The sequence below is a fragment of the Tachypleus tridentatus genome, chromosome 12 (genome assembly GCF_004210375.1).
Source record: "Tachypleus tridentatus isolate NWPU-2018 chromosome 12, ASM421037v1, whole genome shotgun sequence".
In the NCBI taxonomy this organism is placed as follows: Eukaryota; Metazoa; Arthropoda; class Merostomata; order Xiphosura; family Limulidae; genus Tachypleus; species Tachypleus tridentatus.
In genome coordinates this window covers 99,954,657-99,982,266 of record NC_134836.1, presented here as the reverse complement: position 1 = coordinate 99,982,266, position 27,610 = coordinate 99,954,657, and the positions used below count along the sequence as shown (strand labels likewise).

General features: G+C 29.5%; 2 protein-coding genes across 3 annotated transcripts; one reads left to right on the top strand and one right to left on the bottom strand.

The window, feature by feature from the left end:
• LOC143234148 (uncharacterized) lies at positions 1-3,887 on the top strand. The gene is made up of 4 exons (XM_076471270.1): positions 1-162; positions 875-969; positions 2,118-2,220; positions 3,023-3,887. Exons 2-4 carry the CDS (start codon positions 883-885, stop codon positions 3,163-3,165), a joined length of 333 nt encoding a protein of 110 aa, XP_076327385.1. The 5' UTR covers positions 1-162; positions 875-882; the 3' UTR covers positions 3,166-3,887.
• LOC143234146 (uncharacterized) lies at positions 1,027-27,236 on the bottom strand. Of its 2 annotated transcripts, XM_076471269.1 has the most exons (12): positions 27,028-27,230; positions 22,876-22,991; positions 20,793-20,912; positions 15,175-15,261; positions 14,224-14,287; positions 12,706-12,768; positions 11,067-11,097; positions 10,383-10,479; positions 7,904-7,989; positions 6,965-7,074; positions 5,101-5,210; positions 1,027-4,480 (listed from the first exon to the last, which is right to left on the bottom strand). In XM_076471269.1, exons 1-11 carry the CDS (start codon positions 27,215-27,217, stop codon positions 5,182-5,184), a joined length of 993 nt encoding a protein of 330 aa, XP_076327384.1. In that variant the 5' UTR covers positions 27,218-27,230; the 3' UTR covers positions 1,027-4,480; positions 5,101-5,181. The 2 variants fall into 2 exon arrangements, with proteins under 2 accessions (XP_076327384.1, XP_076327383.1); XM_076471268.1 differs by lacking the exon at positions 1,027-4,480 and having other exon boundaries at positions 4,903-5,210; positions 10,383-10,469; positions 11,058-11,097; positions 27,028-27,236.
• Positions 27,237-27,610: the final 374 nt, after the last annotated feature.

Below are 27,610 nucleotides of genomic sequence, written 5' to 3'. Positions count from 1 at the left end.
TTATCGCACCTACTTTGAAGTTGTTCTAATCTATGAAATTGCCCACCAAACAAGTAGGATTAAGATATTCACAACTTTATAACCTGAGAAAAATTACACAGCAAGACAGTACCTTCTATATACCAATTGTTGCTAACATCTAGATCTGCCAGAGAGAGAGATGTCAAAAATTTGTTTTATGTCAAAAAGTTCAATTTATAGAAGCTTTTTGTAGATGTTTTGGCAGCACTTTCTACTTGTTTAAAATAATCCTATGTATTTAAAAGTAGTAAGAAACACTTTTGAAAATATAGATACAGGTACTGTAACATTAGAACTTAAGAATTACATGCAATGTAAGTTTACTGAATTATCTCCTCTGAAAATCAATCTTCAAATGATAAGCCTCCATTTATAATGAATTCTTTCTACTAAATATAAACTTACTTTTGCTGAGAGAATGCACACATTTTTAAACAAAACTACCGATATTTATCAATGAATTTAAAGTCATCTAACTAAAAGACATGTAAATATTGCATGCATTACTTTTCACTGTTTTTGTTATTCAGCACAATGCCATAGAAAGTACCAATTGTCCTCTTCTCAACACAAGCATCAAAACTAAAAGGTTTAGCATTGCAAGCCTGCACTCAGAGGAGTTATACTTTTGAATCGTAGTTTAAAACCGATTGATAAATTCATTGCAGTTTTATGATCTAAACATTTAAAAAGAAAAATGTTGGTTTTCATGACAACCTGTATTTTAATTAAGTATTATTAGTAGTTTTGTTCTGACATTTTGCAAGTTTTTAAGTTTAATGATACTTTTAACCTATATGGAAACAACTTTGTACATAAAGCTTATAATAGCTTGTATTTCTTCTCTATATAGCAAGCATCATGAACAGCAAATGTGTGTATCTTGTTATAACAATGTGGATTTCGACATCAACTTTAAGTAGTTGTTCTGTTCTTCCATTTTATCCAGTAAGTATTAAGACAACTTTCATTGAGAAAAGAAGCGATAAAATTAAAAATTTGTGAAGATATAACCTTACTGTTTAATAACAAAATATTCAATACACATTTATATTCCAAGAGAGCACAAGATTAAAATTAAATATTACAGAAAAAATTACAGAAATGAGGCATAAATTGTTAATGATTTGCTTTGAGTCACTACAAACTTGTTTAAAAAATATATCACCAACTGTACTAATTGTTTTTAGCTTGAGAAAAGCAATGCATCTAAAATTAATGAAATTCCAACTTTATTGTTCAGTCACTGCAAAAAGTATCTCACAACACAAATGCACAATACAAAACTTGAAAATGGTCATCACCACAGTAAAGATTATTAATGTTAAGTAATATTGCTTCAATTTCTACATGCAATAGAAGTTTTATACTTTTTCTATTACTGACAGATATTTAACATTACCTGTGATTTTCATTGAAATATGAAAAATACAAAAATGATACATTTTTTAAAGTTTTGTTCATGTTGAAATACAGTTTTACTGTTTAACTTGTGTCCAGTCTCTAAAATTCAGTCAAGGTTGAAGAATAGTTTTTTTGATCTACAAGGCATCACATTGTTCTGAGATACTTGTTCAATTACTTTATGGATATAGAAGTAAACCTGAAAATTACAAGGCCATTAACAACTAGAAGTGAACCATACAAGATACTGAGTAAATCAAAACCTGAAAAGGGCTTTTTGATTGTAATTTTAGAGCACATCTGCTAATTTACAGCCACATTTTCAAGCAAGTCACAACAGTGTAGTTTCTTACTGTTTCACAATACAAGTTGTGGTTAAGAAGTCAGCACATAGGATCATCCACAAAAGATGTAATGTTTTCAAACGAGACTAAAAACTCAAACACTTTCAAAGAGTGGACTATTCTTCGATTATATTCCTACAAAAATTGACAAAAACTTCATTCATATATTAAACAATAAATATTCACACCGTGTTAACTACACTTAACTGAATTATACAAAACTATGACTGACATACGAGTGTAATTAATATTAAAAATACTTTTAATGTTCTCATAAGAAAGATTATCACCATATAGGTAATTGTGAACAATGCATGTGATAAGTGGTGTTTTTAATGTTTTTTTCAGATACCTGAAGACCATGAATGCTCTGACAATAAAGACTGTGAGAAAGATCATTGCTGTGTTGCTGTTGATGCCTTCTTCTTCCCGTTACCAACCACAGTCACGTGTAAGAAAATTACAATTATGGTTAATTTGCAAAAATAGTACATACATAGCCAATCTGGTATACCAGTTTTACAGACATTCATACTTGTTCACTTATGTTTGTACAATTTATAAACCAAAGTATTGATCTCTAATTTATTAAACCAAATTTGCTTCATTATTATAAAACTTATACAAGCTCACGTTGCTATGTTACTATAGTGCATATTTACTACAAAAAGTCAAAACCTTTTGGTCATTTATTCCAAATAAATTGGAGTTTATTTTCATCACCACTTGAACACTTTCCTTGTAAATTTCTCGAGAGCCATTTTGATATTTGTATAGATTATACCAAAAACAACATTCATGCTGAAATGCAATAGAAAAATGCTGATCAAAATACTGAATTAAATGTAACTAAACTAATTCATTAAACAGGAATCAAATTAGCATAAGCTTTAATTAACACACAAACAAAAATCAAATTAATAAACAGATATGTATGACAGTAATCATACTGTAATTATTTTTATATAAAAATTAGTTTAGTATAAACTTACGCAAATTAATCTTAATGAAGTGGTATGTTACACAAAGGGAAAAGTTAAATATTGATAAACAAAAAATTTATTACAGTGTAAGTTTGTTACTAATTTACAAATATACATATGTTTAGCGAGATATTTTTATATTATTGCATTTATAATGTATTATAATCAAACAGTTTAATTTTCAAAAGTAACGTACCTTTCTCTCTTCCTTAGAGAAGAAAGGAAAGTAGCTATAATTGATTTAGTTTACAGTGTATTCTTTCTGTGTAGGGAAATGTATGCCTCTGGGAGAAGAAGGAAATCGATGTAATAGTCTAAGCTCACAGTTCTGTCCCTGTAAGCCTGGCTATCACTGTCGGGCAATAGGAGTATGGTTTTTTGGAATTGGCAAATGTGTTCCAGTCAGTCCTTGAGATTCAGAGAACTCAAACAGAAAACAAACAAAAACAGCTGATAGAATTATTTCAAATTTTTGGTCTTTTTTCCAACTCAGATAAAAAAAAATTAAACATGTATTGCCTAAACATGAACTTTGCTCGGGACTAATGTTTTAACAAAAAATTCTTTAAACTTGAACTGTAGTTGGTTTTTTTTGAAATATGTTAAGTAACTTGTTTATGTAAAAACATTCACTTTACAAAGTATTGAGCAGATGCTCTTCAGCAGGATTAGAATAATTAAAAGGTATATATCCCATGAAACAAACAGTGAAACTTAACTGCAGGTTGATCCATTATTTACTAGATATTTTATTTTCTAAATTAAACACTTTTGCTTATCCTCACACTTCCTCTAGAGCCAGCAATTCTGGTTAAATATTTAAGCCTCACATATACTCCTGACAAATAGGGTAGAAGGAACATATGCAATTTTCTAATAAAGGTAACATTCAAGGCATCAAGTAATGCTGCAGTAGCAGAATTTTTATTAATTTTTCTTAAGGTTGACTTATGCTTCATCTTACTTTTTACAAAACGAATCATTTGCGAGAAATGCTCCATTTTCTAGAATTTAAGACAACAATAAAAAGTAACAAAGAAAAATGTCTAACATATCATACCAAAAATATTTCCAACACTTATATTTCAAGTGATCTCATTAACCAATAAGGTGAATAAAGTCTGTTTACTGTGCATTTTACTTTTCTGTTTCTATTGTTCTGTTACAGTTGAATAGTATCTTCATGGATGTTAATAAATGACTTGCAGCATTACCATAAAGATCAGAGGTATCCTATTTAATTATCTCAAAATAGTTTTTTCAATTTACACAAAAACAGGTGTGCCATATACATCGTCTGTAAAATTGAACATTTGTACTATATGAAAAACTTAAAGCTCTTTAAATAGAAAATTACAAGATAGACTAGAAAATTAATTTAAAAAATACAAGCTGTTTGTAACTCAACATTATGTAATAAATATGTTAAGTTTGAGTTTTAAACATTTCATCAATGACTCAGGAAGCAATGGTAAAATCAGTTACAATAAATGGATTGAATAGTAGAATGTCTGATTTTGGATATATATACAAGGAAAATTAATAGGGTACAGGTAAGGTAGAGAGTCAACAGCACCCATCTCAAAATCTTGGGAAACATTTTTCTGACCACATAGTTGAACTTGTTCACCACCCCAATAATGCACCTATGGTCTGAAAATACAGTGCTTTTTTTTTTTTTGGTACCAAGATGCAAATGATGGGTCCACAAGTCCATAGTCCTGCACACTAAAGAGAAAGTAAATAAATATTCCTATATTTAAGTGGATGAAAGAACTATTGTTATAGATGGAACATCCCCATGTATTCAGGTGCTATGGCCACATACATTATTTATTGACTTGAGGATGACAATAAGGACTCTTAATGGAAGGTCTCATTGTAATATTTTTTTTCTTAAGTTCATTATTCTGTTATAGTGCTGGTTCAAATCACCTATAAATAATGTAATTATTAATATTATATTTATAATGTCATTCTTAACCTCACAATGAGCTAATGAGGTTGAAAGTTGGTTTGTTTTGTGTTTTAATACCCATAGCAACTGTCCCTAATATATATATCACATACATACATACATACATACCCATTTAGAATACAACATACATAAATTAATTGAGCTTTACATTCTATAACTTCTGAAAGAGATGCAAGTTTTTGAAATATTTTATTCAGACATTGGAGATACAGATCAACCACTTCCATTTCAAAATCATATTAGCCCCACCTCCCAAATAATAATTCAAACTTCTTTTTTGTTAATTTACTGAAATAATTAGATAACAATTAAATTAAAGAATTTTGCTTGTAAATAAAGCATAAAGAACATGGAACAACTTATAAAATACCCCATAAGCTGTTTTACTTTAATCCAAGCCTATTCTTGTAGAGAGAACAGCCTGTTGAACAAACAATGGTGGCCATCTTCATTACAGCTGCACAAAATGCCATTTATTCACTAAAATGGAGAAAGAAAATCAAATCAATATACAATTTTAAATACAGTGAGATAAAGCTAGACAGCAATGATACAGGAAATTCACTTTATTTTTTTTGTCACTTTTAAATTTTACATAACACTAGAAAGCAAGATGAACTACTTGGCTATGTTAGGTTTTAACTGAACAGTGCAACTTCCTGGTAAAAAACAGAACACAACATTCCTTTTGTGAGATTTCAAATTATTTCAGTCTACATGGAAACAGGAAAAATTGATAATGTTTTGATAGTTTTAGCAGCTTTTTGTAATTACTATTTCTGCCTAATTATTTTAAATTCCAACCAGTAACATAATAGTAAAACTATATACATACTATACAAAATGTTTGATTTTAAAAGCAAAGCAACATAAAAGGGTTATTTGTGCTTTCCCCACTATCATATCAAACTAAATTGCAGTGTTACCAGCCCTCAAGCTTACTGTTCAGCAAGTGGAATGTTATTTTTTGGAACTTTGCACAAAGCTGTGAAGGTTATCTGTACTAGCCACCCCTAATTTAGCAATGAAAGACTATGGAAGGCAGCTAGGCATCACCAAGCACCCTCAACTTTTGTACTATTCTTTTATCAACAAATGGTGACATTGGTTGTCACTTTGTACAGCTCCCATGGGTGAAGGGCTGAGCATGTTTGGTGGGATGAGGATTCAAACTGGTGACTCAGAGAGTTGAGTACCCTTATCCTGTGGTCATACCGGCCCCTGGAATGCTATATGAATATTATGTCCTGAGCAACAAAACTACATTCTAATGAATGTACTACAATACTTGAAAATGGCTTTTCTTTTTGTAAATCAAATCAGGTTTAAAGACTTCAAAATAACCTTAATATTACTTTGATCTACAATATCACCTATCTGTGCCTGCATCCAATCTAAAACAATCTACTTATCATAAAAGCAAAAAATATTAAGCCAGGATTTTATTTAATTTTAAACCAAACATTTATGTTCAAATAAATTTGAGACTTAAAATGTCATTATTCTAACTTTTATACAACTTTAAAGAGTTTTAGTTAATTTGTATTTAACTTAAAGTTCATTAAATCATGGCTGGAAAGTATACAGAAGGATTCTTTGAGGTTGTAAAATCCATTCCCAAGAAGTTTACTTTTATCATTGCATTAACTTATATCAGATGAATTCTACTTTTATTGATTCTAATACAAGTCAAATGTTTTAATTTCTTGTTATCCCATCACATTTCTATCTGAATTAGCCAAAAACAAGACTTATTATAAATTTGTAACAGCTGGCTAAAGGTTTCCAATGAAATTCATGCTAGACTACAAGTTAGGTTTTGAAAAAAATTAACTTAAAGTTGTAATTGAAAACTATACTGGCAAACATGTACTAACCATTTCAAATTCTCAAAACAATTTTTGAACTTTCCATAGATAGCAGATTAATAAAAGTCACAGCCACAAAACTGCAGATCTTATTCACATATTTCATTTTATCTTTTGTATCTCATATTGAGTGCTTTATTTAGTAAAGCCAGAAACAGTACAACTTCATTAATATTTTACCATTTGCAAGTCCCAGATTAAAAAACAAGAACTGTATAAAGCAGGAAACAAACTGGAGTTTCAGATACTGGAAAATTCAATAAACAAACTGCAAAAAGAATAAAATAATTATAATATTAAATAAAAGAACCAAAAAGTAAGGAAACTATACAACTTTAAGTCTTTTAAAACTCATTCTATTCTTACCACTCTGATCACGAGGCATGGCAGGTCCAGGTTCTGGGCTCTGCTTAACAATGCTTTCTGCTTCATCAATACTGATCTTGCATGGACTGTCTTCCACACTTACATTTGAGCTTAAACAAATATAAAAGTACCTCTAAAATACTGTTATTTCTCTGAAATGGAAATTTTCTGGTAATAGTACTACAAGTAAGTTTGTTTTCTGGAGAATGAATTTTGAACAGATAAGAATCACTTTTTTCAACTCCACCTGTGTCTGATATTTAGTAGAAGACAAAACATTCTTGAGAAAAGTCACATGAATTAACATTTAGCTTTGACTTTTCCTAAATGGCTTTAATAAAAATTGAGACATTAAGTGATAAGGCAAGTAAAAACATTTCTGTATAAGAACACAATTATATTCAGTCATTCTGATTTGGTTAGTATAAAGAAAAAAATATTTCAAAAACTTGCATTATATCTAAATATATATCAAAATTCTGTTCCTATAAGTAATGCCGCTGTTACACAAAACAACAAAGTATTTCAATACAAAGTAGCACAAAAGTTTTCTTTGATAGAATGTTTTAAGTTCATTTTTCAGAGAATTCACAATTGAAAGTTCTCATAATATTTGTCAACACTGATTAGAAAAATCTTTTTGAAATTATTTTTAATATTTTACTAGATATTAAAAAATACTCCCTTCTAATAAAAATAGTTGATACACAGGCTTTTTCATTTCAAACTTTTAAATAAGCTTGAATACATTAACTTTCTTCAACATGTTTTGTTCAAGAAAACCATTTTTTAAAAAAGTAATTTTATGAGAACACATCTGAATTAACTTTAATACAAAACAAAGGGAATAGAGTTTTCTCAATGGTTCACAGAGAATATTTATAACTATCTGAAAGTGGTTCCATGCCAAGATGCAAAACATCAACTAGACTTTCCTACCATGCTAATTCTTCCTTCTCCGTTTTGTTCTGGATCAGATCCTGCCAATTATCATGAGTTTCCTCTACAACTTTTTCAGCAAAGTCCTTATGAAAGAAAGTTAATTATTGAAAATAAATCACTTAGATTTTAATAATATTTATGTCTTTACAATATGAAGTTAATGACCTTTACAAAATCTGAAAACTGTTTAAAAACTCCACTGCTTTTTCTTAACACTAAAGCATTTCTGTAGCAGATTTATACTTTACGACTTCTACCTAGTGAGAAGAACACTGATAAATGTAGGTTTAACAAATTATTGTTGAAACAATACCAAAACAGGTCTAAGGATGGAACATAGAAACAAGACTGCACATTTTAAAACCAATAAGAGATAAAAGAAGCACTTGATGTCAATGTTCAGTTTTTTTTTGTGACATGTTTAACATTATTTTAAAACAGTATTACAAACTACATTAGAAGCAAAATAGAGAAACCTCTTATTTTATTTACCAAATTATTTTGTTAAAATAAAGAAATTTCAGATTTAAAATAATAGCTTTAATTTTCTTTCATTAATGTCGTTTTTGGTTTACAAATGGATTTTGATGCATAAAATCAACATTAAAATGCAAATTTCCAATGTTATGTCAAAATAAATATGGAACATAACATGCACTTTGATGCATTGCAATCTACTGGTTTTCTCATTTATTGTTAAATATATTTCTAATCTCTAAGAATAAATACACTTAGAAAAATTTAACACTCAGTATAGCTATGCCATCAGGCTAATGCATAACTAATATTGTTTTACAAAGACTTATTATATCTCTTTTTTTCTCTCACATGTTTGAATTGTCTTCAATTATAAGTCACTGAGATGAATAGGAGTTTATTTTTATCTTCATCATTATATATTTAGTTGCAGTCCAAAGTAGCATTTAGAGCTCCATAGAAATGTATCATTTGGATTTATGCCACTAAGTTTGGTAATAATAATAGCAATTCCCCCCCTCCCTCAATTCTGTTATTCAGTCTATAATAGATTTACTTCATATGAATAGCACTTCAGTTTGGCAGTCTTGAGCCAAAATTAGTTAATGAGTTGATAGTTTTCAACCAATGTTTTTGAATAATTACAAACTGACCTACCGTCCGAAACTGTGGCTGACAGACATTTTTTTGACATTGTGGCATGGGAATTTATTTTCACCAATTACTGCTGATATACTGACCCATCTAACAAATTTGCTGAATTTTGAACTTAAACTTTTATCACTGTATTATGGTTAAATTATTTTTTTAGAAATTTATATAGTCCACAAGTTGAGAAAAATCTGCTGACTACCAATTGACATTCCAATATTGATTGACCAATGCACTGAGATACTAAAATTCCTGACCTAGCAGTGGAGAATTTACTACTTATGAACATGTGTGTGTGGGGCAGGGCAAAATAATTAGAAATTTCTTCAGTTCTCTTTTTAGAATCAATGTTGATAGTAACTGTATGATTTTAATGTTGTTTTAGATGGTCACAAAACCTGGAGGTATTTCTGAAAATTTTGCAAAGCAATTATAAAAAACAAGTTACCTTCTTACCCACTTGAACTTTAAACTAGCTTAGGGCTACAAACAAAAATATTTTTAGCCTTCCCTTTTCATTAATTTTATTCCACTTTTAAACAGTATGAATTTCATCACAATGAGAACCTTGATTCTCATGATAAATTCTCTTAAGGATTTTAAAATCTTGTAATTAACCAAAAATATTACTCAATGACTGTTTTTGAACTTATCTTCTCATTTCATTGATTTATTATATTTAAAAGAGAAACTATCTGTGGAAAATATCCCTCCTTAGGAATAAAGATAGGCTTCTATTGAAACTTTGGCATGATTTTAGATAATTTACATTAACTAGTGTAGTATAGTGATATCTGACAAGTGCACACACATAGCACAAACAAGCATTTAGAATTAACAAGTCTAATACAATCTTAAGTTCAATATTCTAAAGAAAACAATTAACAGTTATGTAAAAAGTTAAACATTTTATTTGATACTAAAATAAATATTTTAATGTTTACCTTACTTGTACAGCTGTGAAAATATTTGACTTATATAATGCTTTATATAATTACATTAAACATTAAAAATTCTTCAGTCTGTATTTAGTTCAGAATTCCAGTTAGAAAGTTTTAAAGGTTAATTACGTTTCCTTCTTACAGTCAGACGATGTACTGCAAGAACTTTCCTGTTTATAACACAGGCTTCACATGAGAAATCTTCATAATTGCATAAAAGGTACAAACTATCTTCACAAATATGCATCATGGTGTTTATACCTAAACATTTTAGTACACAAAGTTGTTTAACTAAGATAATTGATTGTATAGTTTTTTTTTTTATATGAACTGTTTAATTTCTGTAATCACCATATTACACACTATATGTAAAATGGTGTTTCAATATTCTTCAAAAAACCTCTTACCTTGTTTTTTGCTTCACCGTCAAAAGCAAACTGATTTTGAGGTTTTCCATCTGGCATTTTATAGATTTTAAACCATTCATGGGTTGCCTGAAGTAAAAGTTTACAGAAACATGAAAGTTTTATCAATGTACAATTTGTGTGTGGGCAATTTACTTCTAATAACTTTTCTAAACATGATAAATCATGCTATAACCTGTTGACAAGTATAAAAATGAACAATATTTTTGGATTTTTGCATGCAAAAGAGTAAGAAAATTACCAAGTACTTCTTACAAACAAAAACCCCTATAAAATTGGAATATGTGAAAATAAAACATCCTTTATTCTGTGAAGATAGAAAATAGTAACTGATGGAATTCATGGGTGAAATATGTGCTTATTTCTCAGATTAAAATATATTAAGGCATTTTAATACCAAATTACCTTGAACACTGAAGAAAATACAAAGTATGCATTCAAATTATATGTTCATACTACAGTAAGATACAACTCCTGAAGTTGTTTTACTATCAACTGAGAGAACCTAGTAGAGCACAACTGAAAAAATACTAAGTATTTCATGTTTAGTAAACAAATACAGTGAAGCAATATTCAGTAAATAAATACTCTTAATACTATACCAAAGTAAAATGTGTGAATAGAGTTTAACAAAACATTCACATATCTATGACTTACCTGTACGAGTCCGGCATATGTTTTTCAACATCCTCGATATCTGTAAACGTTCAATAGCAAATGAAATATTTAGCACACATTTGTAATGTGAAAACTTAAAGAAAAATAAACAATGTCTTGATACTTAGATTCATGACTTTACAATTCAACTGTTCATGTTCACTACCATATTACATACTATTCAAATTCAAACAGCAGTTTGTTTGTATTATGAAAGATACAAGTCTGCAATATGTGGCACTTCAGTGTTCATGATGTTGCAAATTAACCAAATCTCTAGTATTTTTTTTAAACAGTAAATATTTATAACTATAGCAAATATTATGATTACTTTCATGTGCCAATCTTTGTTCGTTTCATTTAACATTAATTTCTATGAGGGTGAGTACAAATATTAATGTACATTATGGGTGAGCATTTAATTTCACAACTCAGATTTCTTTACAGCTTTTGTATATTTAACTTAACATTTTTTCAATTTAAGGTGGAAGTTTACAACGTTAGATACTTTTTACACAAATGTACATGTTCTCTTTCAAACAATCTCCATGAAATTTTGAGGTTTCAACACTTAACTTTAAGAAAACCTGGTATTAGAAGTTCCTTTTGAAGCATTAAATGAATAATTCATTCCTAGTAGGTTCTTGTTTAACCACAGTTATACAACTGATTAGTTATGGATCTACTAGAATTCTGATACCATCAAATGGCATTCCACACTTCTAATTTACTGTATAAACCTTTCCCCAAAGTGCCTGAAAATTAGCTTATCTTTTGTAAATTGTCTTTCACTGTTTTACTTGCCCTCTTAAACTTTTCATGGTCAAGTCTTTGCACAAAATCACTTCTACCTCCAAAACAGTGTTTTGTAAATCCCAGTTGCAAGAAAATACTGTAATGTTCTTTAGACCATGCTCTTCAAAACTCAACTTTGTTATGTATAGCAATAATTTAAGTTCATTTTCCATATTCTAGTTCACGTTCTCAGATAATTATGTTGTAATATTATTTTACTATGGGAGTAACTGTTTTTGCTGCAATAACAAAATATTGATATACACAGACACAGCAAGAAAAGATCTTATTAATGTTTTGGACGGTGCGTGCATACGTGTGGTGCATGTTGTCTGCAAAGTAATTCTGAGTATATTTATGCATATAATATGGTAAAATAACAAATTTGTTGTTAATAATGATACATTGAAATATTCTTTGACAGCTTGTTTAGGCAGAATATTCATGAACTTCAGAATGGATGGCAACTGTCTATTGTGGAGACACAAGTGTAGAGGACGACGTTTCAAAAGTCTTCCGCCTTTCACTACCTTGAAGACGAAAGGCAAGACTTTCCAAACATTGTCATCTACACTTGTCTCCACAACAGGCAGTTGGTGTCCATTGTATAAAGTTTCATCATTTTGAAAGTTTATTTTTGTGAAAGGAAAATTACATAGTTTAAAAAAGGCAAATTTATAATATAATCACTTTTTACACATAGTGAAAAAGAAAACTTTCATTAAAATCTTGCAAACTTCTGAGAAGTAGTTACGACTATTAATATATTTATCAAATTTATACCAATTTTGGCTACAAGCAAAAATAGGGTCTGATGAAAAAACTACTTTTTTCTGTAAGGAAACAAGCTTACCATTCAGTTTGTCTGCCAAAGGGTCATTAACATCAATTGCAATAATCTTCCAATCAGTTTCATCTATATGAATATTAATGAGTAAATAATATGAAACCGTGTCTTTAAAATACATAATTATTATAACAAGTGAAAATTAATTTTTATTTAAACTATCTATTGAAAGATAAGTATTAGTAAATAGAATTTTTTTTCTCCAAAAGTACAGGTTTATAATTTGTAAAGAAATTATCATTCTTTCAAAATAACACTTATTCTTCCTTCTAGTATTTTATTTGCTAGTGGTCTTATTACTAAACATTCTACTTAGTAATGCTTATCTATTAAAAGATTCACTTAGCTTTAATCCATATGGCAAGTTACAGTAAACTATTCAGATGGCAATATTGTAGAATATATTGTGATAACTATTTTCAGCAGTAAAATCTTAGATCACTCAAAAATTTTAATTTATACAAAATGCATTAAAACTGCTAGTAGGTGGTGACTACTACTAGCAACAAATAGTCTCAATAAATATTAATCAAATGTAAAATATGTTGAAACTAAATGAACAGGTAAGAGGGTTTTGGGCATTGCAATAAAAACTCAAAAATGAAAATATTTTCTTTTTTTTCAAAACAATGCCTCTTATTGTTTTAGTATGAACTTTGTCCCTGGGGCTGACCTTGTAACTATTTTGTGCTTGTTATAATTTTTCATGCTATAAAAAATACTCGTATACAAGAAAATTGTGTGTGAAATCCTTCTCATGTCCAGATAGTTTTATCAAACATTTCTCAAAAAAAAACTTATTTTCACTAATAAATCTGTCAGGGTTCAGTTGATTTAACCAATTTTGTAACCACCACATAAAATTAGAAAATTTAAATTATGCTTTATTTTAGAATGACTACAAATTAAAGAAAACAAATACTAAGACTACATAGTTAAATTTCATAACTACAGACTTTGTATTTTAACACCACAAGTAGCTAACATAAACCAGAGCTGCCTCCAGCCTACTATGCAACTCAAAAGCTACATGAGGGCTATCTACACTAGTTGTCCCTAATTTAGCAGTGTGACTAGAGGGAAGGCAGCTAGTCATCACTATTCACCACCAACTCTTGGACTACTCTTATCAACAAATAAATGGGACTGATCATCGCTTCATAATACCCCCACAGTTGAAAGAGAGAACTCTTTGGTGCGACAGGAATCAAAACCCACAACCCTTACATTATGAGCTGAGAGCCTTAACCACCTGGACATGCCAGGCCATCTAGAAAGAGCTGATCAGAGCAAAATTTTAGAAATTTCATAACCTTAGAGGTCAAAATAGTAAACCAAAGTATATGAATGTTTAAAGCAGAAACCAAATAAGTGTTCGTGATGGATTTCATACAATTCCATTGTGTATTTTCACTGAGAACAAAAATAAAAATTAAGAAATATCAGACATACCTCCAGTCTGAAAAAATGGGATAAATCTAAACTTGCAATTGCAATTCCAAAAATAATATCAATAATTCTTACCTTCATCAATGAGAGCCATGATTCCAAGAACCTTAACTTGGATTACTTGTCCCCTACTTGCTATCTACATAAAATTATAGACACAACCAAGTTTAATAGATTATTTAGGCAGAGTATTCACAATGAAACTTTGTAGAATGGACACACAGAGACAAGCCTAGAGGATGATGTTTCGAAAGGCAGAAGACTTTTGAAATGTTCTCTACGCTTGTGTCTCCACAACAGGTAGTTGCATCCATTCTACAAAGCTTCATCAAATTTAATATATATATATATATATATATATATATATACACACACATGCTGCCTTTCTTCTATAAGGGACTCAGTCTTTAGATCCATTCTACAAAGTTTCAGACAACCTTTTTTATTCTATCATGTGCCATTGCAAACAGATTCAGTATTTTTCATCTCTCTGAAACTCATCCAAAAAATAACAAAAACAACCCAAAGAAAAATTGAACAATTGGGAAAGATAATGTTTCAGATATATTGAAGGTATTCAAAAACTTCTGAATCTGGTATGCAAGTTTGAAACTAATTTAAAATGCTCTTATTTTGAAAGGAGAAAAATTATACAATAATTATGACAAAAAAGAAACATTTTTTTCATAACAGATATTTTACTATAAAAATAAATCAGGAAAAAAGTAAAGAAAATTAAACATTATAGCACACTTTCAACAAGTTTATTTCTTATTTTCATTACACTGTCTTGCAAATACACTGAGCATATGCTATGCATTTAACAAAATTAAAAACATCCAGTTATAAAATAAAAATATTAAGTTTAAAGTTAATACCAATGTTCAAGTATGACTAAAAAATTCTTAAATTTATTTATTAAGTTACAAAACAAGAAATTTTATACAGTTTCAAACATGTTCAGAAAATGTTAAAGAAAATTACAGTACACATTTGTCCTTCAAATACTTCTATAATGTCACTCACCCTGTAACCAATCTCACACACATCAATTGGGTCATTGTCTCCCTTACAACCAGTTGATGAATCAACTTTACCAGGGTCCTCCCACGTCTACAAAAATATCAGATGTTGATTAAACACCAACTACAGTATGGAAAAAGGAGAAACTATTTACTATTTAAATTTTTTTTTCCAAATAAATATGCTAAATTACAAACAAAATTATTTTACTTGTTATTCTTCAAATAGGAATCTTATATATTGACCTTTTGATAAATCTGATTTTTCATTTAACCTATTTTGTGGTCATAAAATCCTACCTTATCATTACAAGTGTAAAGTTAACATTTATTCAGAAATTGTATCATGTCCTTGTATTATATCCATTTCTATAGTTTAAAAATTTAATAACTAAGTAATCATTTGCCTTTCTCTGTTAACTTTTTTTTAAATATCAAAACAATAGTACAACTAATGTATCAACATAATAAATCAAGACCAATAGGTAATATTCATACAGCTGAAAAGTTCATGGATATGTTATTTAGGTTCTGAAACATCACCTCTTGTTATTTTTTTCATAAAAATACATTCTACTTTTAGGACCCAAAATATCTAAAATATGTTGGATTTAAATGTGTTCTAATTATAATAAACTACAAGTATCCAGGTTTACAGCAAATAATGTTAGAAATCATACACAGTAATTAATAGTTTTATTTAAAAGAATAAAACAAACAAACTACATATTTGTAGAATTCTCCATCAATTTGCACTGTAAGTTATTTGTTTACGAGACATTAAATGGTTTAGATTCCTGAAAATACTACTGTAAAACACAGGATCTCTCTAACGTTCAAAGACAAATCATTGTGGCTTTTATTATGGGGCATTATTTCAAAAACCGACTTTGACTGATATCAATCAGCAATGATAATGGAGAGTTGAACGTGATTGATTGAGGAAAACATAATTACATGTGGCCATGCAATCACATTTGTTGACTTGCATTCAGAATTTTATTGAACTATTATTTTATGAACTTACGTGAATAAGACTGGAATCAAATTGTAGATAATAAACTTTAATATCATATAAAGGTTAATTTCTTAAAAATATAAAAAGAACCCACCTGAATATAGATTTTAGTGAGTTATGTGGTATGCTAATGCTATGCTGTTTAAAATTAGATGTTTGTGGCATCGAAATACTAAGTCAATAGTTTCATACAAATTCAGAACTCAAATTACTCACGTTGACAAGGTAGAACATAAAATAAGAAACTTCTTTTACTTTGCTGAGATATTGCTTATGTACTAAATCAAACAACATGGTGGCCCTCTTCAAATGTTTAAATTTTTAGAAACAGTTCCTTATGTATTCTTGCTAACGTATATAACATGTAAATAACCAATCAACAGCTTAAGATGTCCCCAGAGTGGTTTTCTCAGCTGTTTTAATCTGTGTAAAGGCTATTACATCCTATCAATCCCAAGATTTGAGGGAGGTAGGCTGTGTCTTTAGTTTGTTAGAAGTTTCATACTTTTTTTAGATCTACAGTTTAGTAATTAGTCTTGATAAATTAGTGAAATTCTACCAGTATCTGTGGTATCAGTACAGTCAGATTTCTTTGTACACGTAAAACTTAAATTTTGTTTGATATCCCTTCATGTCAAAATTTTAGAAAGCTTAGCAGCCTACGTCTAGCAACAATCAAGTACAAAGGCTATAGCCACAAGAGAATTGTTTGCTTTACTTCTTGATTTATTGTTCTGTTTTAAAAAAATAAGTTTAATAATATATTGTATAATAACTGAAATGTTACTGTATAATACAAAATACTAATCCGCTAAAACAAAACCAGCTCATTTTTAATTATTGGATATGGTAACATGAGTGCACATGCACCTAACTACTAAAGATCAATATAATAAAAAATATATATAAATGTACAAGGTTATGAGTCTTAAGTTACTTGGACTAAACATTTGTATTTGTGTTATAATATGTAGTAATTCTATTAAGAAAAAAATCAAAATTTACATTTATTTTCTGATATTTTAATGATGGTTACAAGGTCAGTTAGCTAACAGACTCCATGCAGGGTATAGAAAATAACAATGAAGACTTACTGAAGACAAATGTTTGAAATGCATTTAGGAGGTTTTAGAGATTACACATACAATGTTTGAGGATGAATAATACTTTTTTAATCATACCATGAAATCGCTTCACACTTGAACTATTAACCAAACACTTTATTTTAAAACAAATCCAGTAAAAACATTTCTTTAAAAATCTGATTTTTTCTGTGTATGAAAAACTTGTAATCTTTACTAAAAGTCTGCCAAATTTTGTGAAGGTACACATACCATGTCAAAAGCTGTAGGGTAAATTCTTAACATGTGCAAATGTGTATATGAACCAGTGTAAATTATACCAAGCCCATTGCCACAGGGGCAAAATACACCTGTAAACACCAAAACATGTTGTTTTGCCCATTCCTTTAACATATTTCATATTTTACAATAATAATGGTGGGATAAAACTATGTACTGTATTGTAGAAACAGTGCAGATCCCAAAGATGATGTAAAACATGTACTTGGGACAAGGATTAGATTCCTGATTTCTTTAGAAGGGCAATAATGTTTCAAATATAATTAAAAAGTTGTTGCTGATTATGTTCACACTACAATGTTACATTTCCATCCTTTGCTGAAGATGTAATGCAACATGTCAACATGCATATACTGTGATTGCTGTCATTTATTGACCAGTAGAATCATCTGAATTTCAATCTGAAATTCATCGCTGGGATAAACTTGGACTGTATTTATCACTAAACTTCTTTGGACATCTGTGAACCAATTACAGGTCATTCTCTTTAATAAATGGGCTACAATGAAAGAGAAACTTTCAACATTCTGGTATCTATGTTATGCTAACTTAAGACTAGTATTATTTGTAGAAGGAACTCAACAAGAAGCAAGTTTCCTAATAAAAGTTTAGTTATTGTAATATATAAAAATAAAATAAATATTTAAGTCAATTTTACTTTAAATATAATAAAACAGGTATAGAGTAAAATGTCTCAGTTTCTGATTAGCAACATTGACTATTAAATGGTTATAAAAAATCAGTAATGTCACATTTACTTTATTCTGTACCAGAAGTACCATAGAAATGACCCTAAATTTTAATAATTTAAGATGAATAGCCAAAATGGCAGAGGTTAATTTTCATTCACTGCCTCCTAAAAAAATTGGTAAAATTTAATGCTCAGCTCAGTCTATATATCCTACAAATTTTGTGTCACTTTTGAATACATGACTGCCTGCCACCAACAGCATAGCCCCAGCTGTACTGGTGCAGCTAATTACCTCTGATTTTCCACTCAGTCTTCACTTTTATGAACTGGCAGAATCTGAAATGAATAGGACAGGACAAAAAGGGTGTAAAGAGTGAAAGAGAGGCAAGTATCTGAAAATATATTTACAGCATCAAGAAAATTTGCTATGATCTCATGTCTTGCTGGAATCCAACAGTTTAAAGATGGAGAGGCCATTATAGGTACCTAACAGTTAAACTGAGTGGAAAAATCTGCTTAGAAATAACTGGTCACTGCATTACTTCCTTAACCATAAAGTAGACCACAAAACAACAAGCTTAAGTGGGTAAAGAGTCAATAAAACAAAAGCTCTAAGGTATCTTGATAGCCATGTGATGAGGAATGGCAAGCCAATACAGTTCCCTAACAGACCAAAATAAGGTGCAGGAAAAAGGGTTGGGAACATCCTTTGTCAACATGTTGAATTGTGAAGTCATTCTAAGTTATTGTATAATTCAGTAACAACAAACAACTGAAAAAAAAATCGAAACAAGTGAATGCAAAAACAGTAAATAAAAAGCTGCTGAAGGTATTGAAACATCAATGAATATCACAAATGGTAGTCATATGATAAAACCCATAAAAACAGTTCTAAAGACTACCAACCAAAAAAGTGATGACTGAGAAAGAATATCAACTGCATTAACACAAGTGCTGCACTATTGGTGGAAAATGGTCACATGTTACACACATGTTCAAAAGTGGCACAAAATCTGTGGAGTATATTGACTGATGCAATGGAGGTAAGACCATACAAGAATATTACATACCAAGTTTTGACAAGCTGTATTTGACTAAATGGATAAGTAGGAACTCTTGAACCATCTTGACAAAATTCTACAAATAATTTAACTCAATACACTATTTGATAACTTGGGTTAAGAAGTGTTGCATAATGCAAAAGAACATTTAGAGATACTTGTAGTAACAGTATGAATTACAGTATTGTACAAAAGTGTTAGGATAAAAAAATATCTTGTCATTGGTTCCATTTTATGGAACTAAATAAAATTTACAGAATGTAAATTTCAACATTATGGTACCTGTTGATAAGTAAATGAGAAAGGGTGAGAATATTATTTAGAATTACCCTATACTGGTACCGAGGGTATGCCACAAGGGTTCCACTTGAATAAAATATCAATCAAATTTAGGGTCTAAAACAACTGTCAGGTCATGGCACCCCAGACAGTGTTAACTATATAGAAAAAAGCTAACACAAGGTACTGGTATGTGCTAGAAGTTATTTTTTTTTTTAAAGCATTCCACAAATAAACTTTGATAAAAAGTGTTTAACATTATATAGTTTGTCATGTTAAGGTGTAGAAAATTGAGAGAGTGCATAAAAAGCTTCAAGTGAGGCTGATTGGACTTTACGACAAATTGCTGCAGATTTGAGATGTTCCCAAACACTGTAAAGTGCACCCTACATCATGAGACTGAGGAGGATAAATTTGAAATTTGAGTATCTTCATTCATGCAGCTTTTGTGACAGAAGGAAAACTACCACTGATCTCACAAATGAGATTATCATGTACTAAAAGACAGAAAAGTGTCCCGATCAATAGCATCAAGAAAACTCAATGAAAACGAAATATTTGGTCGTGTAGCAGTTAAAAACCTTTACTTTGGTCTCCAAATATTTACAAGAGAATAAAATTTGCTAAAAAGTACAAAAACTGGACTGTTGATTGGAAAAGGGTCTTACTGGAAGGACGATCCAAGTTTGAAGTATTTGGTTCAAAGTGTTTGTTGTACGATTTGTGGAAGAAAGGTGAAAGATACCTCAATGCATAGCACCTACATGGAGGAGGTAGTGTGATGGTTTGGGGTGTTATTCTGTCGAGGCAACAGGAGAAATATGCAAAATAGATGATATAATGGACCAGCACAAGTGCCATCAGATACTGATCCATCATGATATACCCAGTAGTTTGTGTTATTGGCAAAGAATTCTATTACCAAGATAATGACTCCAAACACTTACCCAACCTATGAAGAAATTACTTAGCTAAGAAAGATGAAATCATTGAAATTATATAATAGCCCCCCAAAAAAAATATTAACTGTTTGCTGAACTAAAGCAATAAGTGTTTGTTGTACTATGTATGAAGATTTATAAAACTAATGTTTTACCTGAGATTCATCTTCTATTGTTCTTTGCAAGTAGTCTGAAACCTAATTTTTGCCTCTGTCCTAACACTTCTACACTATTAAATATACAACAGCTTAAGAAAGAACATTTGCAATACCTGAGGAAAGGCTCCATAATTCCAGATGTAACCATGATGTGGAAAACAGTTATGAACAAAACGTAGTTTTCCTTTCTTAACATCTTGATGAATTGGGTTCAGAGGCTCTTTCGTATTGATCTGCATAGAAAAATTAAGAACATTTTATAGGCATTTAAACTTCATTATAAAATAGTTACCTTGAATACACTTTGCATTTTATCTATCATCAGCATTACAGATTACTATATCCTAAATGGTACAATGGAATACAAAAAAACAAACTGATGAAACAAAGATATAGTTGTTATAACAATTAAAAATAAAGTATGTGAGTAGATAGCTTTAGAGATCAACACTTTTTGTTTTTACATTTACAATTTTTTGAGAATGATCAGGTATCAGTTTCAACATAGTGTTTATACCTTCAAAACTCAAAGGTAAAACATGAGGATGCCTATACATCATCAACTAATAGAATATATTTATATGTTGCTCTTGACCAAGAATTCTGTGCTATGTAGAAACATTTAGGTGACAGTGATGAGTATAATTACTATGTACGTTATTTCAAAAATTAACAAAGTCACTGATAAACAATTTTTGATTTGAAAAAGCCAATTTTTTTAATATTAATATGAAGATGGAAGCCAGTAAACATAGCTGAATATAGCATTTAATATATGACAAATAACTGCTTGAAAAGCTCTTACTAGTCCGAATAAAAAACAAACAAAACTGCAAAGATGTGTAAGAAAGATGCTTATAAATTCACAAATTTAAGGAAACTTCATTTCCTGGTTAATGAAATAAGAGACAAGGTAAAACTCATTTTCAGCTATGAAAGTATTTGGCGTCGTCTTTATGAGTAAAATGGAAGCTACGGAAAAAAAATGATTTTCATCTAGGTAGTGATTTAAAGATAATAAAATTTGTTTCATTACATATTCATTACTGTGAGAAAACTTTATTGGTAGAGAATACTAATTTGATGAGGTACATTCAGTAAATAACAAAACCTAATTCAGAGAATTTGGTTTTCTAAAGTTACCACAAAGAGTAAATATTTAAGATTGAGAAATTTAGATGTCTATCAATTTAAGATATTTGGTTCATCAGATTTAAGAGTACATTGTTACAGGACATTAAGATGTGGCAAATAACAGAGGACTTAATGAAACTTTAGAATGCAAATATACATTACAAACAAATTGTGACTAAGACAATTGCTCAAATTTTCAAAACTCAAATCTTGCTACACAGGATTAAAATTGAAATTTGTTGTCATTTGCATTCATCATAGAAATTTTAATGGGTCTAGCAAGGCATAACATTAAGTGGTTGACACAAAATACATAAACAAATCCGATTCATGAGCTTTTAATGATTTTCACGGGAGCAAATGGGTTAGTGAGTAACAGACTAATCCTTGTAGAATTGCATTGCACTCTGCTAAGACTCCAAGTTTACTGTAAGAGGAAGTTAAAAATAACCATATATATTTTTACAATCAGTGAAATTAGAATAACTTAAACCAAACAGATGAAATCATTCACAGAGTACCTTTGTTATTATTTTTACTCTAAAAAGTATCCATTATTTCAAGCAAGATTTTATAGCATCTTTTCACCAATAGATATTTCTTTAAAATTATTCAAGCTATATAAATATGCTAAAGTGTATAAAACATGTATATTTACATAATTAACAGTGGAAGATGGATATTAAACATCATTCAAATATTAAAAAAGACGCTTTTCAGGTTATGAAATGTGAACCAATAATCACTAATCACTCTTATGCTAACAAAACAAGAAAACTTCAATTATGCACAGTTTGTTCAGATTACATACTTCTAAATCTAGAATTAGTCTGCAGAATAAATGCACCTCGAATGCAGATCTAAGTCAATTTTCAGTTAAAATGCAGAGGCAGGCGAGGTATGAACTAATATTAACCACAGCTATCAAAATTTCAATATGCAAACGTAAACAAAAGTGACCATAATGTTATTTACAGAATATCATACAAAAAGTGAATTAGATAAGAAAAATATCCAGAAGATAATTATATATATATTTAGCTAAAAATTTGATTAAATTACCTCCATTTTAGCATTAGTCCAGCGTGGTATTTCAACTACCATGTTATAAATTTTGTTTTCTTTGTCAGCAAAGAGAGGAATATCATGAAATGGTGATATTGGGCCAAGTTCATTGCCTAAAAAAAGTAACATTAAGGCTTACAAATGTTTCTCTATTATACTTCACTCTGATTTTTTAAAACTAAATTTTTAAATCAGAGATTTAGAATAAAAAACAAACTTACTACTTAGTCTTAAGCTGGAACAATTAAAATACAAAAATTAGTTTGTGGAAATAAAACTGAAGTATCATCTTCAACAAAGCCAAGAGGTGGAAGAAGTCTCTTAAAACTTAAAATATTTTGGCAATTTTTCTCAATGTTTCCAACAAATGCATTAAGCACATTATTAAGCATGTACCGCAAGTCTATACCTGGATACATTTGAGTTTAGCTGAACCAGAAATTCTTCAAATGTAATTCATAGCTTGAAACACTCAATCACAAAATTTTCACAATCATAATTAGCTTTAACTTACTTTATTAACAAAATTTTGAACTGAAAGTTTAAGTAAACAAGATGGTAATGATATGGACTTACAGAAATCCCTATTTACTGTCTGTAATAAGGATTCTTACATTTTTTTTTTTTTTAAATCAAATACTATCCATACATATACAAGATAAACCAACAAATTAGATGACTAATGAGAAGATATTAGCAAAAGGATAATACACTGGGTACTTGACAGGGTAAAAAAATCTGTAGACTTAGTTCTCAGGTACACAAAAAGTACATTTATAACTGGCGACAATAAAAACAATTGTTGTTAATACTGTCCTTGTCTCAGTAGTACTTTCCTATCCTAAACTATTTTAATGAAAAAATAATCACAAGATCTATTTGTCACTAGTTAGATGAGATGTAATAAGGAAACCTTTTTACTGTCAAATCATGATTTCCTCAGATTAGAAACTCTCCTCCTAGACAAAAGAATTATACTGTTTCATCTTACCCTTTGTATACCACTTATTTCTACATGTAAAAGATAAGAGACTATCAACTTTAAAATCCTCTGTATATCCTGTATGCTAATGGTTTATAACAAGGGTTATTAATGTTTTATGCGAGTAAAGAGCATTCAATGAACTACCATCCTGTATACATCAGATGTTTGTGCAGGAATACTATATCAAACAGATATAAGAAACTTGTATAGTATGTGTATCTTGCATCTTTATCAACTGTTCTAAAGTTAAATTTAGAAATTGTTTCCTTACTACTAAAAACCTGTGTATGATATGTCTATTTGTTTCTCTTAAACAGTAATTACTGTGTGAATAAACACAGAATCTACATAATATTTATATCTTGTAGATAGCATTAGAAATCCAAGAAAAAAAACAAGGAAAATATTCCTTAATATTTTAAAGTTCACTTGTCAAAGACATTTAACATGTTTTATGATAACAAATATTCTTAAAGAATCAGGTTTGGGAAGATGCATCTTTGTCAGGCTATACTTTGAAAGACATTCAAAATATTAAATATGTATGCTAAGGAGTGTTAATGTCCAAATAAAAAGTACTGAAGATCATAATGTAATTTTGATTTTATCACAACTACTGTACATGTAAAGTTAACTTAATGCATCTGATAATAAAAATAGTTTTTCCAAAATCAAACTTCTTGGCAACTAAGCTGGAGTCCAACAACAAAGCCTATATCCCATTTTAGCAAGGGATGGATTTGACCTTTATTTGACCAATTAATAAACGAGACATGCTATTCCTGTGTGCTTTTTAGATCTACACTGATCTGTTATCTTGAACTACTGACAATAATCAACTTCAAATATACAATGATGTCAAACTATCAACTATAAAGACTTACTGATAACAATCTATGTAAAGCCAACAATAATTTTGATAACTTAAGCCTGAACAACCACTACAAAAAAATACACCAGCTATTAGAGAAATTTAAGTAATGCTTTCCTAGGGACACCACAAATTTCAGTGTGAAAGTACTCCAAAGAAATTATCCAGAGTCATTAAAAATAACATTAGTCACTGAAATCCCACACAATACACAGAGGCTATTTCTCAAGTGAAAATGTTCTTTAAAGAAAAATTGATAATTTTTTAAATTATTTAATTTTAACACCATACACATTATGATACTTGAAGAACAATGTAATTAATCACTAAATAACGATTTAAAACATTTATTCCAGTTTGATAATCTTTGTTACAGAAACTCACATTAAGATTCTAATGCTTTAAGTTAGTGAAGTAAAATTCTATTAGTATTCCACATCTATTATAGAACCAACTTCTGAAGCAAATATTACATTTTCTATCTTCCATTTATTTTCTAAATAGTTTCTAAGCACGTAATAGATTGTAGATTCCTAACAAAAAAAGAAGTTCAAACATGAAAGACAAAGGTTACTTAGCAGTGGCATAAAACTGTTTTGATATATCAAGGTAATGGCTAGTAATAATGCAAATGGTTTCTGTAAAAACAATGTTACAATAGATAATATAAATTGCACCAGTGATAAATATATATTTAAAATATTACAACACCATTTAAGCCCACATTAAACTCCTGAATATTAAATTATGTATTTTCTTTCAAGTAGAAATAGAGCTACCTTCTCCCCACATAGTTTGTGTTGCCTCCCCTTCTAAGATACAACTGTAAACTTGTATTTGATCATATTTTTTTACATTACCAGCTTTATCAAGGTCTTTGGAAGCACTGTTAGTCATGTGATTAATATAATTAACTGGTTGTTTCTATTTCTCCTTTGTAAAAATGATATATTAGCATATTTACGAAGTAGGTGATTGGACAAAACTTGTGAAAAAATACATCTTAAGTATAGTAGGCAGTTAAAGGAGCAGGATGAATGTCTGTACTTTAAATTTACTATTTAACTCCCCTTGAACAATTCTACTGGTTCATTTAAAAATGCTATAACTGATGTCCATCATGTTTATTGGTCTATTTTGCATGCTGGACAAACATATAAGCTTGGATTGGTGGAATGTAATACTGCTGAGTACTGCCATGCTGAATGTGACAGACAGGGATCAGTACATGATCCCAGACTTGCACAAATTTCAGGTTTATACACTTAATTACCAAAGAAATGGATTTTTGCTAAAAACACACACAGAATATCTGTCACACATCTAAAGCTATTTATGTTCATATTTAAGTGCTAAGAAACATTAATATAATTTGTTTTTAGTTAGAAGCACTGCAATAAAATTCAATATTAACATTTAAAAAAAAACAGCCTGGGGGGGGGTTAAATTTGGGATTCCCAAGACATCTCCAGAAGTACAATGCAATTTCATCTCTTAAAATCAGATCTTTTCAGCATCTTAGTTTACACTATATATTTTTTTCTGTATTTATTCTTTACTCCAAAGATTGTTATTTAATGCTTATATTTTAAATATTACACATCAGGTCTTGAAAAGCTATTTAAAACAACACTATAATATATTTCAAATCCCAGTTTCTTAGCCTCCCATGATAAATAACCCCAAATTTATGTGAAAAGTTAACTATGTCATACACATTTCCTAGACAAGTAATTTAAAAAGAGGTCAACAAATATAGTTACAAGTTAGTAAAATGCACCTTACAGTAAAATCTGAAACCACTAACACAATGAATTATACTTTATCAATTCACTATTTCAGAAGGTTAAAAATAGAACACTGTAAAATATGATAACAGTGTTTTATAACATCTTTTATTTCTACCCGTGTTGGATTCTTAAGTTTAAAAACAATACAACCTAATCTTATACAATCAATAAACGAGCTAAATTTCATTAAACTTTCTTTATGTTTTAATTTACAAAGTACCAAATCCCAAATACAACACTAAGGCATCAATTTCAAACTGTTGAGAATAAATGCAAGGAATACAGAAAAATATTTCTAAAACATTATTACCAGTTAAAATTATTTATTTTGAACATTTCTGGGTTATTGTTACTCCTAATTCAGATTAAAATTTAAGCAGTCTTGTTACTCTGCTAATTTTAATATTACAACTTAACCTAAGTTAACATTTACATTAAACTTCTGTTGGTGGCTTAGCCGCACTTGCAATACACAAACGTGCACTATTAATAATAAAACTTACGAAAATAAACCCTATAATCAAGAGAATTTGGGCAGCCTCTTTCAACAGTCGAGTAGGACATTTTCTGCTGGTGAAGATAATTCTGACGGTATCTACTTAGCTGTAAAACAGAAGTGAAACGAGATAAATTTAAAAAACATATACCCTTATTTCGACCAAGAAACGCACACGTCAAACGCAAAGAGAACATCGTTTAACCATGGCATGGTACTAATATTACTATCAGGTGCTGCCATCTAAACATGTGTTCAACATAGCTTAATTAAGTACTTATCTGATCACAAAAATTAACAATATTATTTTAAAACGAAGTAATAAATAAAAATCACAGTTTAATATAACTAGGTCTAGTTCATGTCGTTGAAACTAAGTAAATTGTAAAAGACTGAAATATCTAAATGGAAGCAATGAGGTACTATAATTATTTTAACAGGTATTACAAAAAAAAGAGAAAAGTTACATATTTTATGAAATGCGAATTTTCGAAAATTTAGATATGATTTCAACAAACAATTCTTGCACTTTTAATATACAAAGGTGTGAGAAAATTAAAGAGGCAGTTAATAATAAAAATTGAAAATAT

What these genes read in the sequence shown, in the direction of transcription:
- LOC143234148 (XM_076471270.1), top strand. Translation starts at nt 883, where the DNA reads ATGAACAGCAAATGTGTGTATCTTGTTATAACAATGTGGATTTCGACA. An exon ending in CTGTTCTTCCATTTTATCCA is followed by an intron (nt 970 to 2,117) that starts GTAAGTATTAAG and finishes TGTTTTTTTCAG; the next exon opens with ATACCTGAAGACCATGAATG. An exon ending in GTTACCAACCACAGTCACGT is followed by an intron (nt 2,221 to 3,022) that starts GTAAGAAAATTA and finishes CTTTCTGTGTAG; the next exon opens with GGAAATGTATGCCTCTGGGA.
- LOC143234146 (XM_076471269.1), bottom strand. Translation starts at nt 27,217, where the DNA reads ATGTTCTCTTTGCGTTTGACGTGTGCGTTTCTTGGTCGAAATAAGGGT. An exon ending in TGATTATAGGGTTTATTTTC is followed by an intron (nt 22,992 to 27,027) that starts GTAAGTTTTATT and finishes TACTTTTTTTAG; the next exon opens with GCAATGAACTTGGCCCAATA. An exon ending in GGACTAATGCTAAAATGGAG is followed by an intron (nt 20,913 to 22,875) that starts GTAATTTAATCA and finishes TTTTCTATGCAG; the next exon opens with ATCAATACGAAAGAGCCTCT.